Raw genomic sequence first — 17083 nt, forward strand, 5'->3', positions numbered from 1 at the left:
GGGGGGAGTGGAGTGCAATGTCAACACCCACATAGTCTGTCTGCTCCAGGTTCTCGCCTCTGCAGCCATTGAAATTCCTCCTTCCTCACCCCGTACCTCACCCCTCTCACATTGCTCGGAGAAGAGAAGAAGGAAACACAAGGACAGAATATGATCACATGGTTGTGGTGTATGGTACCAGGCCTTGGTAATAAACCTAGTGGCGATTGAGGGTGTAATTCATTGAGAGTTCAGCGTCAATGTTTACCACCCTTTTATTTTTCTGTTGATCTGTGAGTGACAATCTCTCAGACAGCTTGGCCCTGATCTTGGACTCTGTTTTTCCAGTCCAGCCCTTTCTTGTGTATCGAGCTGTCAGAGAATTCCAGGAATGTCTGGCCTTTTCCCTTTTTAAAATGTTTTTATTTCCACAAACCGAGAAAGACAGTTTTAATAGAATTTATAATTTCATGGATAGCCTCATGTAACCTTTCTATATGATACTGAAGAAGCAAAAATCACCTTCTGATCTCTTGTTTCAGGTTAGAGCTCCAGTGCTTTGATGGATCGTACATTTCTTCTCTGAATTTTGTCATTCCCTTCAAATATTTCTGCTTTTACATTTATTGCTTTGGCACTTCATTCATCAGAAAATAAATTTTAAGTCAGCTTCACATTTCAGCTTTTTACATTTCACGTTAATAATTCAAAGGAGAAATATACTGTGGCTTTTGTTAGAAAGCTTATTTTAAATCTCTCCAAAAAATACATAGTTCCCTTTATCTTCCCATTTGTCACTGGCTTATAATACAAAAAGCTCTCTTGTACCTTAGTACTCCCAGGCCTTGGTTTGGCGTTCACCTTTTACTGCAGTGAAATGTCTTTAATAAGATATTAGGATAAATTGCCTTGATTTCGCCTCGGCGCTGTTTCTTATAACACAGAATTTCCTGAGTCCCCCCCACACACACTCGGGATGACAATGTGTGCCAAACATACTGAAACTGTTAAGCACATTGGCTCTTTAAGCAACCACAGGGGTGAAGTATGATGGGTTTCAAAGAGTAGTACGGCTCTTTGAAGTGTTGCTGCCAGGATCTACCAGGTATGCTGCATCAGCACTCTGAGAGCTGCTCCCTCACTCCAGTGTGCTGACAACCAGGGGGCTTTGAACCGTACGGCACGTTTTCATACACCCACAGTTAACTTTGGGATCCTTTCCGGTGGTGGACCTCCTGGTACATTTATGATGATTTCCATACACTGTACTTGTGAATTAATGTGAGCAACACTACAGTCGAGACGACAACCTCAACAGCAACAACCAGTTTGTTGTGTTTGGTTAGGTTACTTTTGCAAAGTCTCAGACAGCCACGTTGTCTCTATCATTGTAATAAGCTGGTGAATTTACCTTTAATTTTTATTCAACTTATTAAATAAGGAAGGTTTTGGTGCTTTGGTTTTCTAGTACTAGTTGTGGTTTGAGCTGGAGATGGAACTCCATGTGTGTCTTGTCAGCAACAGGTCACAGGAATTATTCATTGGAACTCATTAATTTGTTTTGAGCTGCATTTCCTTCTTGACACAAATGACCACAAACTATTATCCCTGCAGTGTTACCTTCACTCTAGCACAGTGAACTGAGAAATACCACAACCCTGCTTTTGCAGGGTATTTTTAGTTCTGTTCAATACTTTATCAGATTGCTGTTTGACTTGGTTGAATTTTGTAAGGACATACCATTCCAAAGGATTTTATGACAGCCCGTTTCCCGAACCAACAACCGACTAATCAGAAAAAATCTGGTGAAATTTTAAGACTTCTTTGATGGGGGACAAAGTCCCACAAAATTGGTTTGATGTCTCTCTGCCTTTGAATTTAAAAAAAGAGAAGATTTTATTCGCATTGATTGGAGCCAGCTGTGGTAATACGATGAGGGGGAACCTTTAAGGTAAGAGCAAGTGAAATTCAAATGAAGGGATTTTGGTAATTGAGTGGACTCACACACCTGTATAGCAGTATCCAGAGTCAGTATTTTTATGTGCCATCCATTTTGCGGAGTTTGCATATAAAGCCCTTTCTAAGTAACTCATTGTACCATTAAAACATGAGGAGAATCTTAACTAGTAAAGACTGTCTAAATGTCTAAACATCTACATTGGTTGCAAGGAAACATCTGTAGTGTCATCTAGTCAAAAGCTACAATAACAACTATGTAAACAGGAAGTCACTGCAACATTATGAGCTGTGACATAATTTCTGAACACACAAGTTTTTGAGGACCAAGGGATAATCCCTAACCCTTAACTTTAACCAATCAGTCAGTCAGTTTTAGATGTCTGTATTAGTCTTTCCTAACCCTCAGTACATGCATGGAGAAATATGTGAGTTTTAAGTATTCATGCAGTTTAGTGTGAGTGGGAAATACAATTATATCCAAAATCAAATTAGGCTTTCTAACAGACCTCATGAAATATCATTTAAAATCATCACAGTTTACATCATGGTTAAATGAAGCTGAAGTCATTTAATAATAGTCATTTAATGGATTAGTCAGTTGACAGAAAAATAATTGGCAACTAGTTTGATAATTGATTTAACCCTTTTAGTCATTTATCAAGCAAAAATAATGAAAGAAAATATGACAATTTCTCAGGTTCCACCTTCTCAAATTGGGGGATTTGCTGCTTCTCTTTGTCATATATCATAGTAAACGGAATTGTCATAAAACATAGTAAAGCGAATGTCTCCGGTTTTGGACTTTTGGTCACACAAAACAAAACATTTGAAGGCTTGACCTTGGGCTTTAGGAAGTTGTGATGAATGTAATTTTTTCACTATTTTTTGACATTTCATAGACCAAAGAAATGACAAGTTAATTGAATGAATATTCATCTGATTAATTGATAATGAAATCGTTAGTTGTAGCCCTGTTATTAAACAGCATTTCAATCAAGAGTTAGGTCAGATATGTTGACCATGTCCCTTTTTGACTTTTCAATTTAAACAAGTCATCATCGCAAACTAGTTTTGTTAGTTTGGTCAGCAACACACACACACACACACACACACACACACACACACACACAAATCTGACTAATTTGTTGTTTTCTTCTATAGACCCAGTTCATGTCTCTTCAACGTCCGGATGCTTATGATAATATGGGGATTCTGGGCTAAAATCACGAGTAGGCTATTTCCTTGTTGCTAAATCCGATTGAAAAGTATAATTTGATTAGGTCATCCACTCTAGGCAGAAGTCACAATATCTGTCTGGTGTGTGATGAGATTGATCCAACCTTGCAAAGTGAAACTGAAGTGGTTCCTTGAGAAAAAATAAAAACACAATTTTTGAGTTTTTCTTTTTGTTTTTTTTTTCATTAAATTTGTGATTGTAATCTCTGGGAGTTTTTTCTCACAAATTTATGATTTAGTAGTCTCAGAGAATATTCAGGGGGTTTTTTTCTCATAAAAGTACCACTTTTATTACCCCCCAGTCCAGCCGTATACTAGGTTTTGACCTTGCTTACCTTGTACCTTGTATTTATCACCAACTATGTAGCTCACTGGTCTCTGTTGTTATTGTTTGAAGTGAAATCGATCAGGTATCTTTGCTTTTTAGTTTTCCATGTAAGGTTGTCCTCTTGTCTCCTTTGAGACTAAAACTGGCCGGATATCAGGATATTCTAGGTTTTACTTGCAAAGTTATCAGTAAACCTGCCTTTTGGAGCAGACCTGGTTCTTTCAGGATCCCACATTGCTCATCACTGAACTAAGTAAAGCATCATCATCCCTGTCTATGCCGCTCCCACAACAAATCCCCAGATAATAGTCTGTTTCGTGTTTTAAGGACGGTCCTATTCAGTGTCATGTTGTTGGAATAAAACATGGTAAACAAACACTGATTAATGGTTGGAAATACCCTCACACTCCTGAGGCGGCTGATGTTTACACTGAACAGGCAGGGCTTTGAGATACTGTGGCCTGATGTCATCTCAACTCATACCGTCCATTTTCCCACATTCACACTGAGTTAGATTGATGCCGCACATGTGCTCAACTTTGCACTGCTGTGTTGTTCTACAGTAAGTTATATCAGCATATTAAAGGATGGCGAGCACAGCAGGGAGTAAGCTGACTCCCACGAGCAGAGGTCCGGCAGGGAGGGAAGTCCCAGATAGTTGGAGCTCCACACATGTGCTGTACCAGTGATGAGAAACTCAGATGTAAAACTGCTCTCCTTTTATTTTTCCCCATTTCATTGGTTACTGTTTTGGACTAACCTCTGGTTCCTCCTGCTTTTAAATCATGGTGATCTGTAGTATTTTTTGCGTGGTGTTGTGTTGACAAGCCCTGTCTGAAAAGATCTCTCCTTTGGGTCTTAAAGTGACATTGCGACATACTCAAGAAAAGCATATGCTCTTGACCGGAGAAATAGTTCGTTTTAGACCACATGCTAATAAAATGGTAGCAGTGAAGGTCCCAGCGGTCCAGTGTGCAAACTGCAGCCAAGTTAAAGGAAATGACTGCTGTAAACAAAGAACGAGTTCTTGTTTTGTCTCCTGGCATTGTAGAATCTCTGGCCTTGCGAGGTTCACAGACAAGCCTTTGTTTCCAGAAGCTGAAAAAATTGAATTGGCCTGTGGTCACACCAGTTGTTTTTGCAATATATGTGCCATTATGTGAACTGAGAAATGCATGGGCGGATAGCATGTTCACATGAGTTTAAGATCCCTTGTGTCTTTGTTCGGCCACACCGGAGAGGAATATTTTTTCACTGGAGCGACACAAGATTATTATCCCACACTGTGAATTGTTGTTCAAGACTAATTGAATTCTAATTTTAGGGCTTATCATAGTTTGGTTTCTAAAAATATTTTAGCTATTGTGATTTTAAGTCTGGAGTGTTTTCTTTTACCCTAGACCAATGGACAAATGTTATTGCATGTAATGGGAGGAATTTCCAAGAACCTTTTTGTCATTAAGACCCCCGAGGGATCCCATTTCTCCAACTGTACTTGTATCTCTCACCGTTTTTTTTTTTCCTTTCATATTTTAACTCGCATCTCCCTGTAGTACTCTTTATGGCATTATTGTTGGCTGAGGTGGTACATACACAGCAGCACACCAGACTCCACATAGACTCAATTTAAGCGTGTCTGAAGAGAGGCCGGTCACCTCATTGGTTCAGCAGGGGCCAAAAAGAGAAAGAAAAAAAAAAACGCTGAAACAGGCTTAGTTCTAATGACAGTTAATCCAGTTACAAACTCGTGGAGCTCGTCAAAAGGTTTGCTTTCCAGTTTGTGGCTTTGTGATGTGAATGGAACGTGAAGCTCAGGGTGCACTGAGGCAAAGAGGAAAGGTTTTTAGTTCAGCCTGTGTTTGCCACAGACTTGCCCTCTACTTTGACTTTGATTTGCACACTTTGACTTGAGGCTTCTGTGGGCCCAGCAGCCACCGACTGGGACGCTGTGAGCTGTCTTGTCTTTTTTACTTTTTGCTGGGTTGCAACTCAGCACGTGGAGGGAAATGTGGGAGTTAATGAGCTACTACCACATCTCTGCCTTGGTTGAATGGTAAAATAACTGACAAGGAAAAGATGGTAGGAAATACTGTGCTATTATGGCTCATGCACCAGCACCAGCGCTAGCACTATCCCAGGTAATTATTAGCTAAGAGTCAGTTGGAGCTTCATTTGAGGGCACAGGGATTTAAGGAAAAACCCAGTGGAGAGCACTAATCTTCATCAAATCTCATCACTTAAGACATAGAAAGACTATTGTATGGAATAATTTTAACATTGTGTTAACACCCCTACATCTCAGTTTATGCTATAATGTTATTTTGTCACACCACTTTATCCCCTGTCCTCTGTCCCTCTTGCCATTGTCTATGCTCTGTGTCTAAAGTAGGATTGAACCCTCACCTACCAGTGGCTCAATACAAACAAATACTTTAGGGCTATTGTAGAATTGTCATATCACAGCTTTACACAGCTTTAAATGAATAGTTTGACATTTTGGGAAATGTGCTTATTCGCTCATGTAGCTCTCAAGACAGTGAATAAGCATATTTCTAAATTCCTTTTCTTCAAGGCGACTTTCCAACATGAGGTGAAACCCTCAGGTATTCAGTGTCTGTTAGAGTGCAAATAACAAAAGCTGTCACTATACACGTATGGTATTATCATCAAAGCAACACAGATTACATGATCCAGCAGAGAACACGGGTGTGTGTTTTGGTTGATTTGAATTCTCTTACCTTTTGACTGACTTCTCTTCATTTCTGCTTTCCAAGCCACAGGCCTCTGAAGGAAGAGGAGGGTGTTTGGGATGGACAGATGCAGAATGCCTATAGCTTGGTGACAGGGGTGAACCCCCAGCAGCGCTACCAGCCCACCCAAGGAAGCTACCAGCTTCAGTTTGCTATCCAGCAACTACAACAGCAGAAACTTCAGTCCCGACAATTGCTGGACCAGAGCCATTGCAGGCACCAGGTATTTAAGAACTTATTTCGTGGTAAATATGATAATCTAATGATTACATCTATCATTTCTAAAGGGGACTTCCTCAAAAGTGTCCTGTCTACAAAGTAAAGAGAACTGGTAGAGGTCAACTTTTATCTTCAGCTACAGTATAGATGAGTAGTTACTTTTAGTCACATGGACTTTAACCCAGGTCCTTGGTGGAAATATGGTTTCCCCCATGTTTAGAAGCTGTGACAACAACAGGTCACTGAGATTTTTTTGGGACACCATTTAACATTCCTCATAGTTTGTTCCGATAAAAAGTTCAGACTTCTTTTGTTTTGTTAGATTAGGATTAAGTAAGAGGGTTAAGTGAAAATATGTTGTTCAGCTTCTTTTGTTTTTGTCTTGCTTTAAAATCAGCTCCGCATGAAAACTGAGCAACGTGTACAAGAACTATTGAGTTATAACTCAGGAAAACCCTCATATTTGTGTCTGTACAAAATATCCCCTTACCTAAGCACAATGCTGTCCAAAACAGTGCAAAATACTCCCACATAAAAGGGAAAGCTTTCATGTTAGCATTTACAAAGCAATTCTGAGAATCTCTTTCCAAACCACTTAACAAAATGGTGTTCGGTGGGAACATCCTTCTCAACAGAAGCTCATTCCTGGAGAGCCAAACATGACTTCTCACCCCAAGATTACAGTGTTTGGCTGAGTGACTCGGTTAGGCTTATGTTGGAAGGTGAGTAATGAAGGAATGTTGCCCATTTGGGCATTAGTGAGGCCCCGGTACAGAGTCCATCATGAATTTCAAGTCTTACCATTACAGTTTATATCAGATTTGAGCTCCATTTTTGTTCCCATTACAACACAAATAAAATTTTGGAATATGACTTTCGCAGCAGTAGTAATGTAGCGACAAAAAACCTTTTAGCCACGGCTGACTAGCCGTGACAGATGTGATTTGGCTGTTTTTAGAAGGAGATTAGAAAGGTAGAGAGGTCTCGGTCATTTCGCACAGCGTAATTTTAATGTTTAGAGAAAAAAGATAGGCCCTCTGTCTTTCTGTGCAGTTGCTTTGAAAGAGGATCTGAACAGGAAGGAGTGTATTTATTCATTTTCCAGAGGATTTTGTGGAGGCAATCTATGGATGGAGAGAAATGGAGACAGGGGAGTACCATGGGACAGCTTACAGGGTGGAATGATTGGATGCACCCACTTTTTTCCGCTCGGTCTTGAGTATGCAGTTGCTCTCACGTCACTGTTTTTTCATCATCTTGGTTGACCCTTAATTAATGCAATTGAGGTGATATTTCTCTTGGCTTGGTCCGGTAGCCTTACGCAAGCCACTTTATGAAAGTAATCTCTTGCCTTTCTTTGTTCCATTCCTCTTCTCATTTTGTCTCATGGTTTGAACAGCTCCCTCCGGATGGTTCTTTACCCTATCTCAACCTTATACATAGGGTAAGAAACTCTGACAACCAGAGGGAGCAAGGGTTAGAGCTGCTGCTCCTCCACATTGAAAGGAGCCAGTTGAGGTGCTTCAGGCATCTGATCAGAATGCCTCCTGGGTGCCCTCCATTGGAGGTTTTCCAGGCACATCCAACTGGTTAGAGCCCTGGGGACGACCCAGAACACACTGGAGAGACTACATATCTCATTTGGCCTGGGAACTCCTCGGGGTCCCCCAGATGGAACTGGAAAGTGTTGATTGGGAGAGGGACATCTGGACTCCCTTGCTTAACTTGCTGCCACCATGATAAGCGGTAGAAAATGGATGGATGGATGGATGGATGGATGGTTTGAACCCAGTTGACCAAATTCCTCTTGTTGCTGACATGTCTCATCATCCTCCAAGCAGATGGAGGCAGGAATACCTTACAATCTGAAACCGTTTGTGGCATCACGGACTATACGTATGTGTACAGTGCACTGCAAACAGTGTCAAGACAGAGCCATCCACTTGTTTAACCCTCTGAGGTCATAAGAAGGCTGACTCTGGATATGTCTCCCCATCATATCAGACAACCCTTCCTGAAATCCTTGCCATCCCTCCCTGTTTGTTCCAACCACATGAGTCTCTCTTCCTGTCTGTCCTGGCAGTTGTACCACTTTATGTATGAATTAGCCGTTATTTTTGACTCAAAGAGAATGACCTAAATCTGTCTTTGCAGCATAGTCGGATGACAGAAGGGCTTTGGTCTTTTTGATACAAATACACTCCATATCCCTGAACTCACCTTCCTTGTTTTTCTGGCTACATGGGAAAATTAATTAATGTATTTGGAATAAGTGAAGACACAAATGGAAGTGCTTCATGGAGTGTGAGTGTTCATGTACATATATGTCTGTGGGTATGTACTTCTGTGTGAGAGAAAGAGACAGGGGGCTGTTCTGGAGCTCCAGTCCACGTTCCAGTTACTGGGTGCAGACTGCACGGCTCCTCCACAGGCTTGGCCCAGAGCCACCTGGCAGGCAAAGAAAGGTGCCCTTCCTGGCCCCGCTCAAACTGAATTGCGGCCATAGGCCTTGCAACCTGGAAACTCAGCTTCTCATTTATCAACACATAAGTTACATCAGATATTCCCTGTCACACTGCCGGCCCTTTGAACGGCTGCATTGTGAAGCTGGAAAACCATTAGCTTGTTAGATAGCCGTATAAAGCTGCAGAGAAAATAGCATCGACATGAGATGTGGAAGGAATGTATGCAAAGCATTCCCCAGCACTACAAGGACAGAGTGAAATGTGGCTCTAAAATATTATGTCAGAAAGAAAACGGTATTTTCCCCCTTCCTCAGCCTTTGAAGAGATCTTTTATAAACAAATAAATAATGTGAAGAATTTGCTTTTCACTGCAGCCAACTGCAAAAAAATGTTGAGCTTGTTTTGATACTGGATGGCATTTCAGTAATATCTGCACTAATTCATGTCAAGCACTTTGATATTTCACCTTAATCACAAGAGGCCACATTTTTTTCCCATGACAAACCCATTCCAAATGTGATCACACTTCCTTATTCCACTTTTGGAATTTGGTTTGATTCTTATTTTGTCCTAAACAGAACATGTATGACATAAAATATACACAATACATAAGGATGCAGATCAGATAGAGTGGGGTGATATAAACTATACAAAATTAAAAATCTTGAAACAAATGTAAATGTATGTCTGAAGTGGTTCATGACAACAGAGACTGTTGGACAGTGCTACACCAATTAATTATCATAAACGTTTCATGCTACATCACAGATACTGCATTTACTAGAATTTAAATATTCAAAAAACTGCTAATATCGGATCTTCCTAAAGCCATTCAAAATCTTTACACCTGCTGTCAGTAACGCTTTGAGGATTCTGAAAATCTGATGTAGTCAGGAACATCTGGATTCACAACAACTATTTCTCTTGTGTCTTGGCTGCGCATTACCTTTTCTTACATCTGACACCTGACCTTTAACCACCAAGACTGCATCATAGTTAAGAAGTTTGCCATGAGTGGGTTTACTATTTGAGGCAAATAGAATATAGGAGATTCACTCCTTCCATAGATGTAATGAAAGTCATTGTAGTCATGTGTTTATTTTCAACATTTCTTGACCAAGTATATTTCAAAGCATGTATCAGTGCAGAAACTGATACAGTGCAGAAACGTACCATCAACCACAGATGTCACATTATTTCCATATATAAGTATGAGTAATGATCCAAGAACCGATCCTTGTGGAACGCCACACATGACAGCTCCCTGATCTAATACAGTCCCTTTAATATCAACATGTTGAAATGGTTTTAGTATAAAAAATTTTAGCAAGAAGCTCATTATAAATATACTTATAGGGACTAAGCTCTAAAGGGGCGTAGTGCCCCTTTGCTCTTGTAGACTTTTTCACTGTAATGATTGTATATGGTGTTTCAGTTGCTGTTAAAAAAAGTTGTATTTTACAACACCTGGCACCTCCACACAGGCACATATTTAGGGGTCAATAATCACTCTGGCACCATCATCATTGGTCCAATGTCCTCTTTTCTGGCAAACTTCTGTATCCTTAATTTTCTTTGAGTTAAAATTTTAAGTATTTAAGTATTGTATACTGGTCAGTGTGAGCCAATTATATGATATCCATTTTGAGTTTTAAACTGTGCGTCTGTGTTGCCTTGCCCAGTCATAATAATAATGAATATCACATGGCCTCAGTAAATATGTTCTTGAATCCAAGTTGTTTGATAATAACATTACAAATGGTTGACCAGTGTGTAGTCACTGTGCAGTAACTACTCTTACTGTACTGACAGTCTTATGCTGTCAAATCAAAGTTCTTACTGCAAACTGAGTTTATAAAAGTATCAAAAGTAGTTTTTAATGCTTTTTTTTATATTTTAATGCTTTTTGACAATAAATAACTCTTGTTTTTCTCGTCTCTTAGGCTCAGTTTCCAGACCAGACAAGTCCTCCACACACCCAGGCTCCCACAAACTCATCCAGCTGCCCTCCATCCAGCTTTCATGTTCGCCCCAATCACAGCCATGGCCACGGACACATCCAGACCTATGTTAGCCCTGTTCTCGCCCCAAAGCCACCCACCAGTGCTCGAGAGGGACAGATGAGGAAAACGGCAACAAAACGCCTCATCAAGTAAGACCAGCCTTGCGTTGGATTCCATGTTACCTAATAGTGTACAGCCAAAAGTTTAACAAAGTCACAGTGTAATTTATAGCCCACTAAATGATTGCAGTGGGGTAGTGTTGATTGGCCCCTGCTTTAGGAGTGAGACAGGGTTCATGGGATCGGTGAGTTAAAGAGGACACGGCTAATGCTAATGAGAGTTCGAAAATGTGTGTAGTGGAGTGCTCCCAGTCTTTTGGCTGCAGGGTGTATCTGCCTGCTCGGTAAACAACCTCATCACAGGCCTGATTTCTGCATGAACCGTAAACAGAACGTGGTTCAGTGGAAGGACCCAGGCTCCAAGCGCTGTTTAAATCCTGTTTGGTTTGGAGATAAGCTGAAGAGCACAGAAGGGAAAATAAAAGGAAAAGAGTGAAACTGGGCAGAACTGCCAGCTATTTCCCTCACTTATTTTATGACTTTATTACTGCAACATCTGGCCAAATTACACAACAACAGCAAACCTTCGTGATCAGGGTGCGATTGTTACAATGTATGTGTTTTTAGTTAAGCCCATAGAGTAAGTAAGTTTTCTTCTTTCTGACTGTGCTTTTCTCTGTGTCACTTAATTCATTTATTGCAACTTTGCAGGCCTGCTGACTCTCTAAGCAGCTGAGGTTTAATGTTGTTGAGAGCGGTAGGTTGCACTGCACACAGCCCTTTCTCTGCTGATGTGTTGTGTTCAGTCATCTTACTTGACTGGACAAACTCAGCCTGGTAAGTAAAGAGTTAATAGGGCAGCGGTGCAGAGTAGGGGTTGTAGAATAGGTTAGGGCAGCCGGGTAGGTGCCGTGTTTGCTCCGGTGTGTGTGTGTCTGCCTGGCAGTTGCTGTGTTTACCCTCTGCATGTGGAATTCCAGAGCCCCCTCACACACTCCTCTGTCCTGCATTCTTGTGGTCGACCAGTGTGACAGGGGAGAGTGTGGGAAAAACGGAAGCTTCAGGACCAAAAATGCACCGATGGAAACAATGAAAAGAGAGAATAAAGAGAGGGGAAAAGAAAGAATGACAGAAAAGTAAACTCTGTCCAGGAGAAAGGAGATGATTGTTTGCAGAAAATGGTGGGATAATAAGTTGCTTCCCTTTATTTCCAGCGCTCATTTCAGGGGCAACTCAATACCTCTGTTATTGAGGCACATCTGAAATGCATCCCAGTGTAGGCCTAAGCTCCTCCAACTTATAATAGAATCACTGTGTTGGGTGTATTCAAACAGTTCAAGGTTATCCAGCCCTCCAAACACCTTCCTCTAGCAAGCTGTTGAACTGTGAAACTGTTGTTTGATACAAATTTACCTCCATTGATGTTGCCTGTTTCTCCCACGAGTAACACGCCACTGATGATCTGACAGCTGTAAGTTGAATCTGTTTCACAGAGTGACATTTGCTTCTTGGTCTTGTTTAGCAAAGGAAATAGAGTGAAGATTTTTGTTGATGTGGCCAAATGATTTCCTCTGTAGGCCTGCAAGACAAAATCCTACTAGAGAGCTATCCAGTCAGCTTTGTTTGAAATTGCTGACTCGAGCCAGTGATTGGACTGACTGACGAGTCAGCATTCTGTTTTATTTTAAGATTAATAGACCTTGGCAAAGTTTTTGAGTGACAGTGTCTTTGTTCTTTAAGCTCAGGTAACATGCAGTACACTTGCTTGAAGCAAATGTGGCTCATGTTGGTATCACACTCAGCAGGGCAGGGCTCTCTGGTCTATCAACATACCACAGCTGCCAACTCGAGGGGCTGCAAGGACTCAAAGTGGTATGACTTCAGTGAAGGCTTTGAAAGGAGCAATTTGTAACACAAATAAATGAGCCTGTTTGGTATTTTGTTTGCAAGGTTTGGCTAGTCGCAGCTGTAACTACGGAAACCCAGGCTGTCGTGTGGCATTACTAATAGGGTGACAATTACAGCAGCACCATTAATGTCAGCCTCGCTGCTGCTTTCACTCCCTATTAATCAGCCACAACAGTAGTTATTTTCACAGGATACTGTATACACACAGAAGCTGCCAAAAGTGTGTTTATGGTTAAACTTTATCCCCTTTGGTCAGTCTGAGTAAAATTAAGACACAGAGGCTACCTGAATGCACAAAAAGCAAAGCTGCATATCAGCTTTGTTTACATAATAACTTCAGCTCCCTGCGAGCAGTGTGAAATTTTCAACTTTGGGCTTATATATCATCTGCACATACTGCAAGTTCAGATTCAGTTCTCACCTACAGTGTTTCTGGCTGCTGCCTGGCTCTTGAAGTGACAGAGTGAGAGACTGTTGACAAAGAAAGTGATGTGAAGAACCCAGAGGTCAAGTTTTTTTTTTTCCTCTCAATATGAAAGGGGTTACTTCCTGTCGAGGTATGCCACGCTTAAAGTGGGCCAGTTCTATTTGTGGTTGTGTAATGGTATGAAAGAACAACTGTGCAGCCCCTTACAAGGAGGCAGTGTGTACCCTCATTACCGTGTTAATGCTCCTTTGGCAAGCTGCTGTTATGGGGCGAGAGGTTAATGCCAAGTAAGCTTTATTTATTGTTCCCCCTAAAAAATGCTTAACAGATTTAATGTATAAGGTTACAGACGTGTCTGCTCCTGCTCTACGCTTCAACAGATCTTATAATGGTTTTCTCTGTGAAAGTACTGTATTTGCTCTCTGATTATGTGAAGGGCTATGTAATCTGTTGTCTATGATCTCCAGACTTCTGTATGTTCTTTGATTTAAATTTACCAAGTAAATACTGCACTATTGTATTCACTATTCACCCAATAAGAAAGACTATGTATGTGCATTTTCTGTCTGTAGCCATTGCCTGCAGTTCCACATAGTCAGTAATCACCATGATAATCTGTTGCCAATGTGAAAATCACCCAGGACAAGGAGCAGGAATTTGCCCCCTTTTTTTGTCACAATAGTTCATGAGAGGCACTCAGTAAACACTTAACCCCCACTAGTCTCCACTGACTACACACACAAACACAGACTATTTGAAATTGACTCAATGACTCATCAGACATCCTGCACACACATGGGCACAAACAATCACAAGTTGTCAAAAACACTTATCTTTATATATTTGTTTGGATGTTCCGCTCTAAGTAGAACAATACACTTGGTCCAGGACTGTGGAGAGTCGAGCATGATCTTTCAAATACAATTTGTCACTTTATAACCTCTCATGGAAGGATCTTTACTGACACTTCTCTTGTGTTTGATTAACAGGCAGACGTCCTCAGAGAGCTCAGCCAGTGGAGCCGTGTCCAGCGGCCAGCATACGGTCTATGAAGCCATCTGCGGTAAAACAGGTGGGTCTGGTGCTGCAGTTTTGCACACGCTTGGTAAATTATCGTACTGTAACTTGGCCTGTAACTTGGCTGTAGTCCGCAGGCAGTGGGGAAATCATGCCCTCTCTATGCCAGTGTCAGTGATTACAGCCAGGCATAGTGGACATTCCCCATGGAGGACTGATAAACACCACTGGATATTTTTACCCAGCTCCTGCTTGCACAGTGTTGTGCAGGATGTGTGCATTTTGCCCACAGTAAACGATAACTACATTGAAATAGCTTTGACGCTTTGTTTGAAGAGCACAAGTGAGGTTTTATTGGTTATGCGACAATGACTTGTGCTGTAGAGTTAGTAGAGTTGAAGCAGCCAGAAGTGGATGGGCATAAACAGACTTTCAAGTGCAGTAAAATGCTGTTTGATCACATAGTCTACATGTGTCTAAAACTAGAGGTCAGATTACTGCTTAAGGATAAAGAGGCATAACCATGATAACATCTCTCTTTTATAATGAGATCCAGTGATGGGAACAGTTCGGGCATTCCCATCTGTTGGCAATTCCTACGCGGTAGTAATTACTGTCTGTCCGCCAAAAGTTCTGTCCAGTTGTGCCCCAGAAATCGCACCAAGAGAAAGAAAAGGTAGCTCAGCCTTTACAGAGTTTGTTGTGGCTTTGCATGCAATTGTGGGCGCATGCACTCACGTGTGCCCTGTCACCCGGCCTTCTTTTCCACAGCTCTTTTCCATCCTGAGCGAAGTGTGGAGCTTATTGCAGTAACGGTGATATTAAGCAGTTTGCGCTTATGGACACATCTGTTTGTCTGATCAAGGGCATTTTCCAGAGACCTACTATACATTAGCATTTGCAAATCATACCAGTCATCACATCATGTGAATGTCGCAGTCAAGCCGACCCAGAGATCAGCTTGTCGGAAAAATACAGTAGCTGCGCACCACCCAGCCCCCAACCTAAAAAAAAAAAAAAAAAATCTGTGCATGTGTCTGCGACCAGAACATTTCTTTTCATTCTCCCTCTTCCCCCCAAACTATGAAGGCTGGCTTAAGTTAACAAACATCTTACAAACTCATCAATTACTGTAATAGGATCCGTTGGGAGCAGCTTCTGAATTTCATGAATGCATTTTTTCCGTCGTTCAGGGCGCAAAGGGTGGGGGAGATGCCTCACTCTTGGCTTTGAAAAAAAAATATGTCTGAACCAAAAACAGTAATAGAAAAAAAACAAAAAAAAAACAGTAAGTACCAAAACCAGTTAGCAAGGCAGGTTTAACCATGCATTGAGAATGTAACACAGAGACTCCGTGTGGTGTTTTGGAAAGGGCGTGGGGGTGTGTGGTGGTGTGTGTGTGTGGGGGGGGGGGGCATAGCCTTTGTGGGAGCTTAGGCGTGCGTCAGGTCTTTCTGGCTGCCCAGTGTACCTTTGTAGCGAGATGACTGAGCTCCCCTGATCGACTCTGACAGGGAGTTAGAGCGAATCCAAATGGAGGGCATTCTCTATGATCAGCTGTCAACCACCATAAATCACACTCTCCCTTTATCTCTCTCTTGTGCCCTCTTTAATCTCTTCCTCTCTTTACTCACACAACTCTCCCTTTATCCTCTGAAAAGTTTTCCTGCTCACTCACCCCGCTCCCCCTCCTTTTCTTTGCTTACTTCTTATGTGTTAATTTTTGACATAGGATGAGGGGAGGACTTTGATGAGGACCTATCAGATCTTACAAACCTAGATTATATCGACCACGTGTTATACAAACCTTGCCTTGAAGTTGTCTTGAAATTCTCAGGGCTTCACAGTCAGTGACTGTGAGGAGATTTATTGCTTTACTCAGTTTGAGAAGGAAATGAATGCTGCACTTGTGCCATTTTAATGGGAGTCTGATCATGTCAGGACGGATAGCTTAGGCCTCTATCAAAATAAGACTGTATGATACCTTGTTGGGAAGGAAAGGTAGCTACGGGCAGTCATCCGCTTTTCAGTTGTGTTATGCAAGTTATTGGATGTTCTATTCGAAGCAGTCACTGAAACACCTTTTTTAAAAACCATAGTGCACGGTTTTGAATTCCTTTGTATTTTAGTATAAGTTGCAAGCACAGAAAGATCCAAGCTGTGAAGATTTGTGGGGGATGCCTGATTCTGTTAGACTCGTTAGACGTTTTGGGTTAATTTGCCATTGAACAAATTGGTGACATCATTTCTTCTGTCATTTTTAGTTCCAAGTGACATCTCGAGTGGGGTATGGTAGAGAGAATATTGTCCCTTTATCTTTCTTTTGCTGAGCTAGAGGAAGCTGCTTCCAGCGGTCATGTCATCGGATTGGAAGTCGGGGGAGATGTTTTCGTTTTCCAGCTCAGTCAGGCCCCTCGGTGTAAAAGAGCACCAAAATAAACAGAGTACGCAGAGAGGGAATGAAAGGGAATACTGTTTGGGAGCACAAACACGACAGTTCTGACTGTACTTGGAATGCCTTTTCTACCGGATGCCTGGCCGCGTGCCAGCCGATAGGATGAGGGGCGAGCAGACTGACAGTGAGGCTAAGCACTGAGCTGACTGCGCTCAGATCTGCTGGTAACCACCTTGACCATGGATAATTAAAAAGATCAACAGAACCTTTACCAGGAAGGTTTTAGTGGGCTCAGCTGAAGAAAAACTCCTCTGGGTTTGACTTAAACGTTTCTGTGT

The 17083-nt window shown here is 41.6% G+C and overlaps 1 protein-coding gene across 2 annotated transcripts in view; it reads left to right on the plus strand.

Annotated features, from left to right (window-relative positions):
* Positions 1-17083, plus strand: part of ttll5 (tubulin tyrosine ligase-like family, member 5) — a 48540-nt gene that overhangs the window by 29348 nt on the left and 2109 nt on the right. The window contains exons 29-31 of one of the 2 annotated variants that reach the window (XM_023417199.2): positions 6277-6475; positions 10880-11088; positions 14323-14405. In XM_023417199.2, coding sequence (XP_023272967.1) covers positions 6277-6475; positions 10880-11088; positions 14323-14405 — 491 coding nt within the window. The remainder of the gene's footprint in view (positions 1-6276; positions 6476-10879; positions 11089-14322; positions 14406-17083) is intronic. The other variant, XM_087176907.1, reaches the window with a different exon arrangement.

Source organism: Seriola lalandi, unplaced genomic scaffold (genome assembly GCF_002814215.2).
Source record: "Seriola lalandi dorsalis isolate HSWRI2012SDOR001 ecotype SW California unplaced genomic scaffold, Sedor1 jcf7180002054573, whole genome shotgun sequence".
Classification (NCBI taxonomy): Eukaryota; Metazoa; Chordata; class Actinopteri; order Carangiformes; family Carangidae; genus Seriola; species Seriola lalandi.